Source organism: Chiloscyllium punctatum, chromosome 26 (genome assembly GCF_047496795.1).
Source record: "Chiloscyllium punctatum isolate Juve2018m chromosome 26, sChiPun1.3, whole genome shotgun sequence".
Classification (NCBI taxonomy): domain Eukaryota; kingdom Metazoa; phylum Chordata; class Chondrichthyes; order Orectolobiformes; family Hemiscylliidae; genus Chiloscyllium; species Chiloscyllium punctatum.
Genome location: NC_092764.1, coordinates 37,322,224 through 37,340,213, shown reverse-complemented (window position 1 = coordinate 37,340,213; position 17,990 = coordinate 37,322,224). Strand labels below are relative to the sequence as shown.

At 40.3% G+C, this 17,990-nt stretch overlaps 1 protein-coding gene across 5 annotated transcripts in view; it reads left to right on the top strand.

Annotated features, from left to right (window-relative positions):
• Positions 1–1,645: 1,645 nt before the first annotated feature.
• dpy19l3 (dpy-19 like C-mannosyltransferase 3) overlaps positions 1,646–17,990 on the top strand; it is a 78,527-nt gene continuing 62,182 nt past the window's right edge. The window contains exons 1-3 of one of the 5 annotated variants that reach the window (XM_072596159.1): positions 1,646–1,758; positions 3,098–3,228; positions 16,218–16,342. In XM_072596159.1, coding sequence (XP_072452260.1) covers positions 3,135–3,228; positions 16,218–16,342 — 219 coding nt within the window. In that variant the 5' untranslated portion in view covers positions 1,646–1,758; positions 3,098–3,134. Of the gene's footprint in view, positions 1,759–2,261; positions 2,493–3,097; positions 3,229–16,217; positions 16,343–17,990 lie in introns of those variants that run through there. The other 4 variants (XM_072596161.1, XM_072596157.1, XM_072596160.1 and 1 more) reach the window with 4 other exon arrangements.

The window sequence follows — 17,990 nt, the reverse complement described above, 5'->3', positions numbered from 1 at the left end:
ATACCCTCAAAGAACTTGGATCTTTAGTTCTAGATCATTTCAATTGTTCTTTTTGCTTTCTTTTAAACTATCTATTTCTGTCCTAAAACAAAAAGGCGTTACAACATTCAAAGGCATTGAAGGAGTTGAATATATTACCTCTGTTGACTTGATGTCAAGGTCGTTGTTATACACTCCAAAACTGCATTTGCCTTTATTTAAACTGTGGCATGACGCTGTCATAATGGTTATTCATCTGTATGTGATGTAGCATATGATTTAATATCAATTTCCAAAGGGTACTAAAATGTAATCAGGATTAGACATTTAATAGAGAAACAAACTTTCAATGTGTAATTTTAACGAGAACTGTTAGCTAAGCTATCAAATACTGAATTCAGATTTAAAATGAATGCTTAGAATATTGTTTCTTCTATGCCACTGAGACTAAAAATTTTGAACTGACCATTTCAATGCAAAATATGTTTTCACAAACATTTCATAAAACAATGACATTTTTAGGGGTCTTCCCATCGCCTTCACCTACATTATTACAGGTGTTTTCAATTTTATATGAACATAGGAACAGGGTTAATCATTCAGCCTCTTGAGCCCGTTCCACCACTCAGTCAGATCATGGCTGATATGTAGCTTAATTCCATATACTTGCCTTTGGCCCATATCCCTTAAGACATTTGCTTAAGAAAATTGTATCTATTTCAGGTTTACAATTAGCAACCAATCTAGCATCCACTGTCATTTTAGGAAGAGAGTTCCAAATACTTATCGCCTTTGTGTGTAGAAGTGCTTCCTAACGTCTCTCATGAATGATTTGGCCCTAACCTTCATGCCCCCATTCTAAAATCCCCAACTGGTGGAAATAGTTTATCTTTATTTACTCTGTGTTTTGTTGTTAATATCTTGAAGACCTTGATCAGATCATACCTTAACCTTTTAAATTCTAATTTGTATAATCATACCTCTTAATCCCTGAAGTTCAGGTATCTTGTAAATCTACACTGTACTCCCTCCACAATCAATATACCCTTCATAAGGTGTGATGCCCAGATCTGCTCACAGTACTCCAAGTGGAGTCTAACCAGGATATTGTGTAACTGCAGCATTGATTCTCCATCCTTTCAGCAGAGTCCTCTAGATATGAAGAACAGGATTCCATTAGCTTTCTTGATTATTTTCTGCACCTGTCCATGATATTTTAAATACCTGAGCCCCTAAAATAAAGCCCCTAAAATAAATACTTACTTTCTAGATGGTATAAAGTTATCCCGATCTATCCTTTCTTTGGTTTAAAACTGATAACCTCACACTTGTTTATAATTGGAAACCATTTGCCAATTTTGCCTATTCACTTAGTCTATCAATATGCCTTACAAATGTTATGCTGTCAATGAAGTAGTATCACTAATAAGCATGTTTTGCTAAACACACTCCAATCCTTCAATGGAACGGACCCATAAACAGCCTGACATAATTACACCAGTGTAAGAGAATGTTAACATTGTGTTTCTTTTCAAATTTTATTTTTCTCTCAGGCCAAATTATTCCCGTAGTCAAGTTGACTTTACTCAGTTAAGAATATGTTGCTGGAAAAGCGCAGCAGGTCAGGCAGCATCCAAGGAGCAGGAGAATCGACGTTTCGGGCATGAGCCCGAAGACCTGCTGCGCTTTTCCAGCAACACATCCTTCAGCTCTGATCTCCAGCATCCGCAGTCCTCACTTTCTCCTTGAAGATTTTTACTCAGTTAAACCAAAAAGCAGGTGAGCACACAAAAACAAAAAAAAAACTATTGCAGAGACTTAACAAGTCTGGCAGCATCTGAGGATAGAGTACAGACAACTCGAACGACCCCTCTTCTGAACTCAGGTGTTTCAGATTTACAACATCCGCAGTTCTTTGTTTCGCTTTGAGACGGTCGAGCATTGGGACCGCAGCCCGCACCAAGATTTGTAAACATTGACCTTGCTGGGATTCACGGTGGAGCCTGTCTATTCTAATGGCGATAATGGACAGGGAAAAGGGCAACTTTTGTTTTCGCCGTCAGTAGGTGTTTTGCTGACCGCCATTAAGGACTGGCGCTGGGCCGTTACCACAACAGGTTTCGGGGTGAAGCGGAGAGCGGGAGTTTGAAGGAGGATTCTCCTGAAGCCGCTCGAGGGGGGAGACGGCGACCATCCCGCCTCGGTTACCATGGAGACTCCAAATAGACCTCCGACCCGGAAATAGAAATCGCCTGCATTGACCCCCCCCCCCCCCCCCCCCCCAAAGGATGTCGCTTGTGCGGTTACTTTTAGAGGAGATTCTGTACCCAATATTCGCCTTTCTGTAATAGAGTCAGGGAAAAGAGGTTTCTTTATAGTTAAATCCCCCGAGGGGGTGGGGGAATCTGTCCCGTGGTGTTACTGCGGGCCTGGAATCCGCTGACAGCGGTTTGCGGGTGGGTAAGGCTCTTACTGATAAAGGTGTTCACCCCAGGCCCCATTCAACCTTCCAGGTAGACAATAAAAGATCCCCTGTCACTATTGTTGAAGAGGGCAGGGGAATGTTTTTTTTTAATTAAACAATATCTTGGCTAATACTTACCCCGCAATCAACATTCCAAGACAGGTTATCGGCTCATTGTCATGTCGATGTTTCACGGGGTTTGCTATGTGCAAATTGACTACTACGTTTTCTTATATTACAATGTGACTACTTAATTGGCAGGTAAAAAGAATTGGGTTTTGACCGAGGATAGAAAGTGCAAATGGCTGGAACAGAAATAACCTGGGCTTGGTTATGATTGCGTTAAAAATATCTTAAAGGGTCAACACATAGGCAACGCACCCACTATAATGACATGTTGTTATAGTTGTATAATATTTACTGTCAGTGAAAGGCCCTACATTCTTGACACTAATGGACCTCAAGATTGATCATCAATCACCACAAATTTATGCTTTTATTAGCACAAGACACGCAAACATGCAAAAGCATTGTAGTTGTCCATGGAACTATGTATTGATTATAATTAATAAAATGCAAGTACTGTCAATGCAAAGTTGAAATAGAAGATTTTGTAGTGAGATATAATTATTGATACTTATTATCACTTTTCAGGGATCAGTAGTCTCTAAGAAGCTGTGCAAGTTAGACCATGACATTTTTGAAACGCAGGAAGACTGTTAAAGGCACTGAAGAACATCAAAAACAACAGGAGGATGAGCAGCCTGAAACAAAGCCAAAAACTGGTAGGCTTTCCATATGTGGATGTAAAAGTTTTTTTTTAAACTACATAAAAGAATATTTTAGAAACTGCCTTTTTGTTAAAAAGAGGAGATAATAGGCCTTGGTGTGTTGTAGAATACAGGTACATACTTCATTGAAAGTTATGTCACAGGTAGAGAGTAGTAAAGAAGACATTTGGGATGTTGCTTTCATTGCTAACCATTGAGTATAGGAATTGAGATACCATCCTGTGATTGTACAGGACATTAGGCCACGTTTGGAGTGCTGTGTACAGTTCTGGTCACTCTGCTACAGGAAGGTTATAATTAAATTGGAGAGGATGCAGAAAGGATTTACAAGGATGTTACTGGGATTGAAGGGTTTGAGTATAGGGAGAGGCTGGATGATATGGACTGGACCAAACCTTTCAAATTATATTAAAAAGTTAGGGTCTCGGCTAACGTTTTCTTATCAAGTTTTGAGAAGATTTGTAGCTCAGATTGAGGTTCTGGATGTAGGTTTGCTCGCTGAGCTGGAAGGTTCATTTCCAGACATTTCGTCACCCTACTAGGTAACATCTTCAGTGGGCCTCAGGCAAAGCACTGCTGAAACGTCCTGCTTTCAAATTATATGTTTGGGTTTCTTTGGGTTGATATGTCATTTCCTGTGGTGAAGTCACTTCCTGTTCTTTTTCTCAGGGGGTGGTAGAAGGCGTCTAACTCGATGTGTTTGTTGATAGAGTTCCGGTTGGAATGCCATGCTTCTAGGAATTCTCATGCATGTCTTTGTTTGGCTTATCATGTATCCTGGTGGCTAGTTTTCAGCCTGTTTTTTCCAATATAGTGTTTGTTACAGTCCTTGCATGGTATTTTGTAAATGACATTAGTTTTGCTTGTTTGTATGGGATGTTTCACGTGCATTATTAACTGCTGTTTCAGTGTGTTGGTAGGTTTGTGGGCTACCATGATGCCAAGGGGTCTGAGTAGTCTGGGAGAGATTTCTGAGATGTGTTTGATGTAAGGGAGAGTGGCTAGGGTTTCTGGATGTGTTTTGTATTCTTGTTTGGGTTTGTTGCTGAGAAATTGGCGGACTGTGTTCATTGGGTACCCATTATTTTTGAATACATGGTATAGGTGATTTTCCTCTGCTCTGCGTAGTTCCTCTGTGCTGTAGTATATGTTGAAAGACCCGATACCGGCAACAAGCAAAACTAATATCATTTACAAAATACCATAACAAACACTACATTGGACAAGCAGACATAAAACTAGTCACCAGGATACCTGAACACCAACTAGCCACAAGAAGACATGACCCTCTCTCACTAGTATCCATACATACGGATGAGGAAGGACACCACTTCGACTGGGAAACACATCCATCCTAGCTCAAGCCAAACAAAGACACGCATGAGAATTCCTAGAAGCATGGCATTCCAACCGGAACTCTATCAACAAACACATCGAGTTAGACCCCATCTACCACCTCCTGGAAAAAAGAGCAGGAAATGACATTTCCAACCCAAAGAAACCCAAACATACAAATAGAAAGCAGGACTTATCAGCAATGCTTCACCTGAGGTCCCCTGAAGATGTCCCCTGAAGAAGTAGGGTGACGAAACATCTGGAAATGAACCTTCCAGCTCAGCGAGCAAACCAATATCCAGAACCTTTTCTTATTTTAAAGATAAGTGAAAGGCATTACATTCTAACTGTAATTCGATTGGTCAAATTACTCAACTTTAAGCAAAACACTCTTTATTTTTACATTACAGTTAAAATGCAGACAAAATAAAAAGAGAAAAAGGCTTAATTGTAACTATTAAAATGCTTAACACAATAATATGTATATTAACTTCTAATTAACTGTTCCAATACAGTCACACCCCATAAACACACCCTGGCAAAGGCAAATTCAGTAAAATAGATTGTCTCATGTTCAGTTCTAGAAGCAGGAAGAGAACCTCAGCTTTTAGCTGTGACAGAAAAAGGAATAAGAGCTTCCACATCCAGCTCCAAGACCCTGGCAACTGCTGAAAACTAAATCTAAAAATCATGGTTCTGTGGGAGCCTGACGCCACTCATTTCAGGTTGCTTCTATTGTTCCAACTTTTTAAAACAAAACCCAAGGCATCACAAGCTGTTTACTTTATTGGCGATGACCAAACCACTCGGCGCTCTGTCTCAACTTCTCTTCATTCAAAAAAGGACAAAATACAACTCTTCAAACCACTGGATAACCTGGGACTTTTTTCATTGGAAGTAGGAAGTCATAGAGATTTATAAAATTATGAAGGGAACAGATAAGGTGACTAGCAATGATCTTTTCCCTAGGGTTGGGGAGTTCAAAGCTGGATGTCAAAATTTTAAAGTGAGAGGAGAAAGGTTGAACAGGAATGTGAGAGGCAACATTTTCACACAGTGGCTGGTTTATATAGAGTCATAGAGATGTACAGCATGGAAACAGACCCTTCGGTCCAACCTATCCATGCCGACCAGATATCCCAACCCAATCTAGTCCCACCTGCCAGCACCCGGCCCATATCCCTCCAAACTCTTCCTATTCATATACCCATCCACATGCCTCTTAAATGTTGCAATTGTACCAGCCTCCACCACATCCTCTGGCAGCTCATTCCATACACGTGAAAAAGTTGCCCCTTAGATCTCTTTTATATCTTTCCCCTCCCTCCCTAAATCTATGCCCTCTAGTTCTGGACTCCCTGACCCCAGGGAAAAGACTTTATTTATTTATCTTATCCATGCCCCTCATGATTTTGTAAACCTCTATAAGGTCACCCCTCAGCCTCTGACGCACCAGGGAAAACAGCCGCAGCCTGTTCAGCCTCTCCCTATAGCTCAAATCCTTCAACCCTGGCAACATCTAAATCTTTTCTAAACCCTTTCAACTTTCACAACACCTTTCCGATAGGAAGGAGACCAGAATTGCATGCAATATTCCAACAGTGGCCTAACCAATGTCCTGCACAGCCGCAACATGACCTCCCAACTCCTGTACTCAATACTCTGACCAATAAAGGAAAGCATACCAAGCGCCTTCTTCACTATCCTATTTACCTGTGACTCCACTTTCAAGGAGCTATGAACCTGCACTCCAAGGTCTCTTTGTTCAACCACACTCCCTAGGACCTTACCATTAAGTGAATAAGTCTTGCTAAGATTTGCTTTCCCAAAATGCAGCACCTCACATTTATCTGAATTAAACTCCATCTGCCACTTCTCAGCCCATTGGCCCATCTGGTCCAGATCCTGTTGTAATCTGAGGTCACCCTCTTCGCTGTCCACTACACCTCCAATTTTGGTGTCATCTGCAAACTCACTAACTGTACCTCTTATGCTCGCATCCAAATCATTTATGTAAATGACAAAAAGTAGAGGACCCAGCACCGATCCTTATGGTACTCACTGGTAACAGGCCTCCAGTCTGAAAAACAACCCTCCACCACCACCCTATGTCTTCTACCTTTGAGCCAGTTTTGTATCTGAATGGCTAGTTCTCCCTGTATTCCATGAGATCTAATGTTGTTATTCAGTCTTCCATGGGGAACCTTGTCAAACGTTTTACTGAAGACCACATAGATCACATCTACTGCTGTGCCCTCATCAATCTTCTTTGTTACTTCTTCAAAAAACTTAATTAAGTTTGTGAGACATGATTTCCCACGCACAAAGCCATGTTGACTATCCCTAATCAGTCCTTGCCTTGAACTGAGGAATTGGTAGATGCAGGTACAGTTACAACATTTGGACAATACACGAATAGATAAGGTTTAGAGCGATGGGGGCCAAACACAGGTAAACGGGATTAATTCAGTTTGGGAAACTTAGTTGGCATGGATGAATTGAAGGGTCTCATTCCGTGCTGTATGACTCTTTAATGCACTGAGAAGACTAATTAGTCACTAGCTTGGTTATAATTATTGACCCCGCAAAATCTTGTGGTGGCATACTATCCACCTCTCCAATACATTGGTACAAGGGAAGATTGTGAAGAGAGTGGAATTCATAAATGTGTTCAATGCTCATTATTAAAGTAATATTTATATATCTACAAAGGAAAATATATTACAAGATATGACTAGGAATAATGAAATATGTCAGATGGTTTCAATATGGCTGAGAGCCTTAGGAGCAGTGACAGTAAATAACATGATGAGTATAATGTGGGAATAAGAATACGATAAGTTATTGACAAGAATGTGCAAGTTTTAGATAAAAATGAGGAAGTAAAGTTAACCATAGAGGGAAATTACTATGATAACGCAGATATTTGTTTAAATGGAATGTAAGAAGAGAGACCATTTTAAATTTCAGAATGGCTTTGATTGGGAAAGTTGTAATAAGCAAAGTTAAAGAAGCAGCATACTGCTGATGCTGTATATCTGAAGTCTAAGCAAAATGCTGGAAACATTCAGCAGGTCTTAAAAGTTGGGAGAAAATTAGCTTTTCGGGTTGATGCTCTTTCACAAAGACTGGGTTCCTATGAAAAATTATTGATTTGAAATACTATGTTAATGGAATCAAACAGTACTGAAGAGGCCCTTTGGCCCATCAAGTCAATACTGCCAAAACTATACTACTACCTACACTAGTCCCACCTTTTCACTTTCTGCTGATAGCCTTGAATGTTATGACATTTCAAGTCTTCATCCTAGTAAAAGTTGTGAGATTTCCTGCCTCAACCTTCCTCTCAGGCAGTGCATTCCAGATCTGCACCACCCTCTGGATGAAAAAGCTTTTTTTCCTCAAATCTTCCCTAAACCTTTCACTTTAAATTTATGTCCTATTGTTATTGACAAAGGGGAACAGCCGCTTTCAATTCACACTGTCCATGCCTCTTGTAACCTAATACATCTCTATCAGGTCTCCCCCTCAACCTTCTGTGCTCCAAAGAAAACAACCTGAGCTTATCCAGCCTCTCTTCATAGCTGAATTGCTCCATACCAGCAGCATCCTGGTGACTCTTCTTTGCACCCTCCAGCATAATCACATCCTCCCTACAGTATGGTGACCAGAATGGCACACAGTATTTCAGCTGTGGTCTGACAAAAGTTCTATAGAGCTTCAACATGGCCTCACTGCTCTTGTAATCTATGCCACAACAGATAAGACATAGGAGCAGAAATTAGGCCATTTGGCTCATCAAGTCTGCTCCTCCAGTCAATCATGACGGATAAACTTTTCAACCCCATTTTCCTGCCTTATCCTCACAATTTTTGATCCCCTTAACAATCGAGAACTTGTCTATCTTTGTCTTAAGTATACTCAATGCCCTGGCCTCCGCAGCCTTCTGTGGCAATGAATTCCATAGATTCACCACTCTCTGGCTGAAGAGGAACCACTCTTCTCTCAGTCCTAAATGGTCTTCCCTTTACTTTATGGCTGTGCCTCTCCTGCTAATGGAAATGTTTCTAAAGTCCACTCTATGCAGGCCTTTCAGTATTCTGTAAGTTTCAATTAGATCGCCCCTCATTCTTCTAAACCCCATTGAGTATAGACCTACAGTCCTCAAATATTCCTCATATGTTAAGCCATTCATTCCTGGGATCATTGTTGTGAATCTCTTCTGGACCCACTCCAGGGTTAGTACATCCTTTCTGAGAGATAGGGCCCAAAATTGATCACCATATTCTAAACATGGTCTGACCAGAGTCTTCTAAAGCCTCAGAAGTACATCCCTGCTTTTATATTCTAGTCCTGCCTAAATAAATATCAAAATTATATTTGCCTTCCTAACTATTGACTCAACCTGCAAGTTAATCTTAAGAGAATCCTAGACTAGGACTTCCAAGTCCCTTTACACTTCAGGTTTCTGAATTTTCTCCCCATTTAGAAAATACTCTATGCTTCTATTTTTCCAACCAAAGCGTATGACCTCACACTTTCCCACATTGTTTTCTATCTGCCACTTCTTTGTCCACTCTCCTAACCTGTCTAAATCCTTCTACAGCCACTTTACCTCCTTAATACTACCTGTCCCTCTACCTACTTTTGTATTATCTACAAACTTAACCAGAATGCTCTCAGTTCCTTCATCTGGATCATTAATGTATAAAGTGAAAAGTTGTGGTTCCAACACCGACCCTTGTGGAATACCGACTGCTATCCTGACAAGGACCCTTTTAATCCCACTCTCTGCTTTTGCCAGACAGCCAGTCTTCTAGGTAAAAACAATGACTGCAGATGCTGAAAACCAAATACTGGATTAGTGGTGCTGGAAGAGCACAGCAGTTCAGGCAGCATCCAACGAGCAACAAAATCAACGTTTCGGGCAAAAGCCAGTCTTCTATCCATGCTAGTATCTTGCCTCTACATCACTTTACTCAGCAGCCTCCTTTGTCAAGTCCTTGTGGAAGTCCAAGTTAATAACATCCATTGACTCTCCTTTGTCTACCCTGCTTGTTACCTCCTTAAAGAATTCTAACAGATTTGTCAGGCATGACCTCCCCTTGCTGAAACCATGCTACTTTGCCCAATTTTACCATACGCTTGCAAATATTCAGAAATTTCATTCCTCCACAATGGAGTCCAAAGTTTAATTGGCCTGTAATTTCTCATCTTTTGTTTTATTCTCTTCTTAAATGTGGGAGTTAGGCGGTTACATTAGCGATTTTTCAGTCCTCTGGGACCGACCCTGACTCCAGTGATTCCTGAAAGATTACCACTAATGCCTTCACTATCTCTTCAGCTATCTCCTTCAGAACTCTGGGGTGTAGTCCATCTGGTCCAGGTGATTTATCCACCTTCAGACCTGATAACGACACGCATCCTGTATACCTTAACTACACTATGAACCAGTCCTGCCACTTTTAGATTAGATTAGATTAGATTAGATTACTTACAGTGTGGAAACAGGCCCTTCGGCCCAACAAGACCACACTGCCCCGCCAAAGCATAACCCACCCATACCCCTACATCTACATCTACCCCTTACCTAACACTACAGGCAATTTAGCATGGCCAATTCACCTGACCTGCACATCTTTGGAGTGTGGGAGCAAACCGGAGCACCCAGAGGAAACCCACGCAGACACGGGGAGAACGTGCAAACTCCTCACAGTCAGTCGCCTGAGGCGGGAATTGAACCCGGGTCTCTGGCGCTGTGAGGCAGCAGTGCTAACCACTCTGCCACCGTGCCGCCCACCCACTGTGCCACTGTGCCGCCCACTTTCAGGGATCTTGGATAATCATTGCAAGATGCCTCTGAGCTTCCTAATGTCTTGCCATTCATTGACTACTCCCTTGCCTTATTCCTTCATCATAGTACATGTACTCACATTTATCAGGGTTCAATTCCATTTGCCGCTGATCTGCCCATCCAACCAATTCGTATATATCCTCCTGTAACAAAACACCTTCATCCTCACTATCCACTACTCAACCAATCTGTGTACTATCTGCTTCCCCCCCAACTCACTCACTCACGTAATTTATGAATATCACAAATAATCAAGGACCCAGTGCTGATCCTTGTATGCCGTTGCATACGGAGATCCAGTCACCCAAACAACCTTCTGCCACCACCAACTCTGTCCTGTCACTAAGCCAATTTTGGATCCAACTTGCCAACTTACCCTATATCCTATGAGCTTCTAATGTATTTCAGTCTCCCATGTAAGACCTTACGAAGGCCTTGCTGAAATCCATGTTACTCTCTCAGAAGCTTTCGGATCCCCTGAGTATTTCTAGCTTTTACTTTATTTGGAATTGAAAGAGCCTGTGCATTTAACAGGTATGTGAAATAATAACTGTGAAAAAATAAGGAAGAAGGGTAAGAAAGGAAGAAGGAAAGCAGGAAAGGAGTATTAGAATCTCAAATTTTTGAAATGAATAAAATATTCTACAGACGCATTAGGAAAACAAAACGATGCATCTTGGGTGAGAACTCTGCATAAAGGATAAGCAGAAATTCTGCAAGTTTTGTGGTGCAGTGGGTAGCATTCCTACTTCTAGGTCAGAAACTTAGTAAGTTGCACTACATCATTTGATGGCCACGCAAGCTTCATTCCTACCACAAACTGATAGTCATATGAATTAGAGGCAGGAGTAGGCCAACTAGTCCCTCTAGCCAGCTCCACCGATCAATTAGGTCATGGCTGATCTGATTGTTGTATTAATCTGCCTTGCTTGAAATCAATTGACTCCCTTATAAATCAATACTCTGTTGACCTCTGCCTTAAGAATACTCAAAATGCTTTGAGGAAGAGAATTCCACAGAATCATGGATTTACTAAGGGGAGGTCATGCCTGACAAACCTGTTGGTATTCTTTGACGAGGTGACAAGTAGGTTAGACCAGGGAAACCCAGTGGATGTGGTCTATCTAGACTTCCAAAAGGCCTTTGATAAGGTGCCACACGGGAGGCCGCTAAGCAAGGTGAGGGCCCATGGTGTTCGAGGTGAGCTACTGGGATGGATTGAGGATTGGCTGTCTGACAGAAGGCAGAGAGTTGGGATAAAAGGTTCTTTTTCAGAATGGCAGCCGGTGACGAGCGGTGTCCCGCAGGGTTCAGTGTTGGGGCCACAGCTGTTCGCATTATATATTAATGATCTGGATGAAGGCACTGGGGGCATTCTAGCGAAGTTTGCCAATGATACGAAAATAGGTGGACAGGCAGGTAGTACTGAGGAAGTGGGGAGGCTGCAGAAGGAGCTAGACAGTTTGGGAAAGTGGTCCAGGAAATGGCTGATGGAATTCAACGTGAACAAATGCGAGGTCTTGCACTTTGGCAAAAAGAATAAAAGCACAGACTACTTTCTAAACGGTGAGAAAATTCGTAAAGCCAAAGTACAAAGGGATCTGGGAGTGCTACTCGAGGATTCTCTAAAGGTCAACATGCAGGTTGAGTCTGTGATTAAGAAAGCAAATGCAATGTTGTCACTTATCTCAAGAGGGTTGGAATATAAAAACACCGTTGTGCTACTGAGACTTTATAAAGCTCTGATTAGGCCCCATTTGGAGTACTGTGTCCAGTTTTGGTCCCCACACCTCAGGAAGGACATACTGGCACTGGAACGTGTCCAGCGGAGATTCACACGGATGATCCCTGGAATGGTAGGTCTAACATATGAGGAACGGCTGAGGATCCTGGGATTGTATTCATTGGAGTTTAGAAGATTAAGGGGAGGCTTAATAGAGACGTACAAGATAATACATGGCTTGGAAAGGGTGGATGCTAGGAAATTGTTTCCGTTAGGTGAGGAGACTAGGACCCGTGGACACAGCCTTAAAATTAGAGGAGGTAAATTCAGAACAGAAATGCGGAGACATTTCTTCAGACAGAGAGTGGTGGGCCTGTGGAATTCATTGCCGCAGAGTGCAGTGGAGGCCGGGACGCTAAATGTTTTCAAGGCAGAGATTGATAGATTCTTGTTGTCTCGAGGAATTAAGGGCTACGGGGAGAATGCGGGTAAGTGGAGTTGAAGTGCCCAGCAGCCATGATTGAATGGCGGAGTGGACTCGATGGGCCGAATTGCCTTACTTCCACTCCTATGTCTTATGACCATCTGAGAAAAACGAATTCTCCTTATTTCTACCTTTTTAAAATGGGAAATCTGTCATTCTTAAAATGTGTCCTCATCATTCTTAAAATGTGTCCCCTAGTTCTAATCTCTCCCACAAGTGGAAACTTCATTTCATTATCTATCCTGTCAGTTCCCTTTCGGATCTTTATAAAGTGATACAGCATGGAAACACATCCTTTGGCACAACTCATCCATGTTGACTAGTTTTTCTAAACTGAACTATTCCCATTTGCCTGTGTTTGGCCCAAGTTCCCCTAAACCTTTCCTATCCGTGTTCCTGTCTTTTAAGTGTTGTACTCACCTCTACCACTACATCTGGTGGCTCATTTCATATCCGACTGCCGTCTGTGTGAAAAAATTGCCCCTCAGGTCCTTTTTAAATCTTTCCCCTCTCACTATAAACCTTTGCCCTTAGGTTTTGAACTCCCCTATCCTGGGCAGTTATTTATGCTCCTCCTGATTTTATAAACATCTATAAGGTCACCCCTTAGCCTCCTATGCTTCAGAGAAAAAGGTCCCAGCATATCCAGCTTTTCCTCATAACTTAAACCTTCCAGTCTCAGTAAAGTCCTTGTAAATCTTTTCTGCACCCTTTCCAATTTGATTACATCCTTCCTGTAGCAGGGTGACCAGAATTGTGTGCTGTATTCCAAATGTGGCCTTACCAATGTCTTATACAACCATGACATGACATCCCAAATCCTGTACTCAGTGCTCTGACCGATGAAGGTAAGTATGCCAAATGCCTTCACTGTCTTGTCTACGTAATGCCACTTTCAAGAAGCTATGTACCTGCATCCCTAGGTATCTCTGTTCAACAACACTCCCTAGGGCCCTACCATTAATTGCATAAGTTCTGCTCTGGTTGGCTTGCCAAAATGCAACACCTTACATTTATCTATATTAAAGTCCATCTGCCATTCCTTGGCTCACTGGCCAAGTTGATCAAGATCCCATTGTACTCTTAGATAGCCTTCTGCGCTGTTCACTGTACAACCAATTTTGGTGTCATCCAAAAGCTTACTAACTGTGCCTCCTATGTTCTCATCCAAATCATTTAGATAAATGAAAAACAACAGTGGACCCAGCACCTGTCCTTGCTACACACCACTGGTTACAGGCCTCCAGTCTAAGCAACAATTCTCTACCACCATCCTTTGTCTCCTGCCGTCAAGCCAATTTTATACACAATTGGTTAGTTCTGTCTGGATCCAATGTGATCTAATCTTACTAACTAATTCTGAGGTCTTTCTCCATTTCAATAACATGCTGCTTTTGTATTCTTCCTAAGTGGGCAAGTTTACATTTACACCCATTCTATGCATTTGTCAATATATTTTCACTTAATCTGAAGGAAAATGCAGAAGATTGGCATGAGCTATTAAAACCGTTGTAGACATAATTGGCCAAATGGCCTCCTGCGCCATAACAGTTCTGGGATTTAAGTCTTCCCTTTTTAGATTCTACCTGTCCTCTTCCCAACTACCTTTATTTCATCAGCAAATTTGTATACCTTGCATTTAGTTTCTTCAGCCTAGTTAACCTGAAAATTCTTCCAAGACTTCCCTTTGGTGGATGGTAAGAAAGGGAGATATTCCTGGTCAGCCAAGTGATGGGAGGCAAGTTGGAGGTTCTCATGACTATTCATAGCTGCCGATTACAACATGCATGTATAAGTGATATTGTCAAAGCAATTCAGACGGACATCATGAGTGATTTGTAACATCACCACCACAAAGCAAAAGTTGGCAGGTGTATTTAACTGAGAAGGCTGTGAGAACGTAGTTATTCATTCATGCTTAAAATGTGATGAGTGATAATTAAAAGGAAAACATTCAGGATTCTATAAAGAGTGAATGCCTGTTTCAGAGCGGGAGACGGATTAGTATAATATTGTTCATAAAAGGGAGACAAAGTAACCTAAGTAATTACAGGTAAATTGTTTGAAATCTGTGGTGGGGGGAGAATTTAATAATCTTTGGTTAGAGACCAACTTACTGTTTAGGAAGAGAAAACAATTAGAAAGGCTGATGCATATTTCAGTAAGAAAATATAAGCCTGATAGTAACTCAAGACAGTAAAGGTTTTTAAGAGGTCTGTCAGACAGAATCTGTAGAATTCTCAAATTGGAATAAATGTAATTACCTGTTTGATAGCTTTTCTGTGAAATTAAATAGGTGAGTAATTATCATCATTGTTTATATGGTCATAGTCTTGTTTATAATAGCTTTTGCCATTGGATCCTAGATACTGCTGGAAAGGCATCAGTTGTATTGGAGTAGTTGAGGTAACTTGCATCCATGCATCTTAGAACTAAATACATAGGTGAGGGATAAAAGAATGAAAAAAATGTGCTGAAATGATTCGATGACATCAGTTATGGAACGTAACAGCTGGCATGGTCTTGTTGAGTTGAATGCCCGGATTCTGTGCTATAAATTCTATGTAAGTGTATGTGTATCTGTACATTAGTAACTTCATTCACTGACCTTTCATGTGTAAAGGTTTATACACTTTGAGACAATTTACTTTGTGTACTTTATCTCTTAATTTATCCACAAAGTTGAGCTCCTTGCCAAGCCTATTGCCACTTTGTATCTAATCCATGACATATTTTGACTCCAGTTAATTTGTCTATGTACACTGGACTGTTGCCAGTGCAGTACAAAGTTTGGTTTTCATAATATTCCAAATACTGATTCTCCATGTACCAAATAGCTTTCTGTGACTTTATTGCCTATATAATTACCAAGCGCCACTTCTTTTCTCTCTTATTGCTTCCTCAAATACCACATTTAAATTGCTGTGCTGCTGCCTAGCTTTGACTGTGCTAATTGATCCAACCTGATGAAGTTCTGTCACTAAAGCTGGTACTAGAAAATCTGCTGTTTCTTCACATCATTGATATACAACACATTCAGCTGTTCATACAGGCCAACATAACACTATTTGTTTTCTGAACTGTGTCAATCTTTTCAAAAGCTCTATTATTAGAACAAAACTGCAGTCAACTGTTTACAGATGTTTATGTATTCTTTTTCATTGTTACTGCTGGAATTCATTTCTGGCTACAGGGCAAATTGGGAACTCTTTCACATAAAAGTAGCATTACAATATAAATGCCAAAGACACCTGAGGATGCTATTATCACTTGCTTCTCCCCAAAAATTTTACTAAGTTACATACAACATTTAAATATGATCTGAAATTGGCTATTCTTATTTGTGTTATACTTTGCATAATAGCTAAACATTTGGAAAATAATTGATATAGTTATGAGCTTTTGGCCTTCAATTTCAATTACAATTAATGTAACATCCCATTTCAACTGCGATGGGTTTTGTTTTAAGGTTTCAAGTCCTATCTATTCTTGAAACAATGCAATAAAAACACTGAAATAAGTGTTCAAACAAGTGGGTTTCTTAAGAATTATTGATTATTTTTATGAACAATTGTGTAATTCCATAGGTCCACTGGTATTGAAGAATATAACTTTCCTGCTTGGTGGATTTCTGGCAATTTTCTTAGGACTTCTAACTGCAGTTTATCTTGCAACTTTGCACGAGAATGATCTATGGTTTTCTTCAATCCAGGTAAGGCTGAAATCCGTTAATAAAGCTAAAGTTGAATGAGCAAAATGGCATTGAGGATGGTCATTCCTTTTTGTAAAAAGGCAGTTGTTTTGATTTTGAATTTTCTTCTCCTAGATTATAATTTGGTTTAATTTTTTGCATTGAATATTTTCCACTGGAAATCTCATCCGTTAATAACGTGTATACTTGTAAGTGAAATATTATATTGAGCTTAAAACATTGCAGATTGATCTCTAATAACATGCCAAATGTGGACCAGTCCAGTCTCAATATTGATGTGGGCTAACTAGATGATTCTACATAGGGGAATAAAACATATAGGCAGCCATTTTTAAAATTTTCTATGTTTTGTTTTTCAAAAATTATTTTTACATGTCTCCTTGTTTTAATCCTTTTCCTTTTACTCCTAAACAGCTAAATCACAGTCAATTGAAACACTCTTCTCTGACTGTTAATTGTGTTTAATTGTAAATGGGTGATTGGCAAGAAATGGGAATTAATTTGAGTGATATAGACCAAAATTGTAGTTGTTGACTCAGGGGATATAATTTTTTATGTAGATATGTATAAAAGATTGGCCATAGTTCCACACTTTATCAACTGGCTTTCTGGAATAGAACATGCAAGTCTAAAGATGAAGATTAGAAGTTAAGAAAAGAAATCAGGCAGAAACTTCATTCCTGATGGCCATTAGTAAAATTGTCAGTATACAAATGTAAGTAATCAGGATGTGATTACCTTTCAATGTTCTCAGTTTGAACCACACAACCAATACAGGAAATAAGTGACTTGCTGAGGGTGGACTAAGTCTCTACCGAGAAGGAAATAAGATACTGCCTTGACAAAATCACTTGTTATCAAAAGTAAAGTATTTTTTGAGCTGGATGATCACCAATTGGTCATGATATAGGTTGCTGTCTTCTCTGAGTTTTTGGATGAAATGTGTAAGGAAGATGACGTGATAAATGCCCATAAGACATGATAGTCTTTGAAGAACTTGGGGAAGGCAGATGGTCATTCCAAGGAGGAACATATTATGGACTTAAACACTTTCTATAAAATATTGATGAAGTCCCACTTGGAGAGTCCTGGATTAGTACTACTGTTAAAGTTGCTGGATTCTGCTAAGGTATCCCATGAACAAGAACCTGAATCAAACTGGTGTTTCATTCTCTGACAGGAAAACCTTGTTGGACCAGATATCTACTGCCTTGAAAAGGTTCCTGTCGAAGTAATCCTTCCTTACAATTTTTTTGAAACAAACGGGATGGCACAATGAGTAGAAAATTTGATAATGGCCAGGTACTGGATGCAGGCATCAATGCAATGGAATGTGTTTTTTTTTAAATGAGGAAAATGAACCTAGCAAATTTGGCTGCTAAAGCAGAAGACAAGATGAAAACAATGGTAGGCAAATGAATCCCACGAGTACACAATGAACAGTTAATACATGCTTCAGTTATGGCACAAAGTAAAATTATGTGATTAATTGCCTGAAGTAGAGAGACAAAGACCTTGAAATAACACAAGAGTCTCAAAGACACCAGCAGCTTTAGTTCTGTGTTGAATATGAGAGTCATGGCTTCTTTAAGCGTATGGTGCTGGATAGTGCTTGTTCTTCAATGGTACATGGATAGATCTAGCTAGG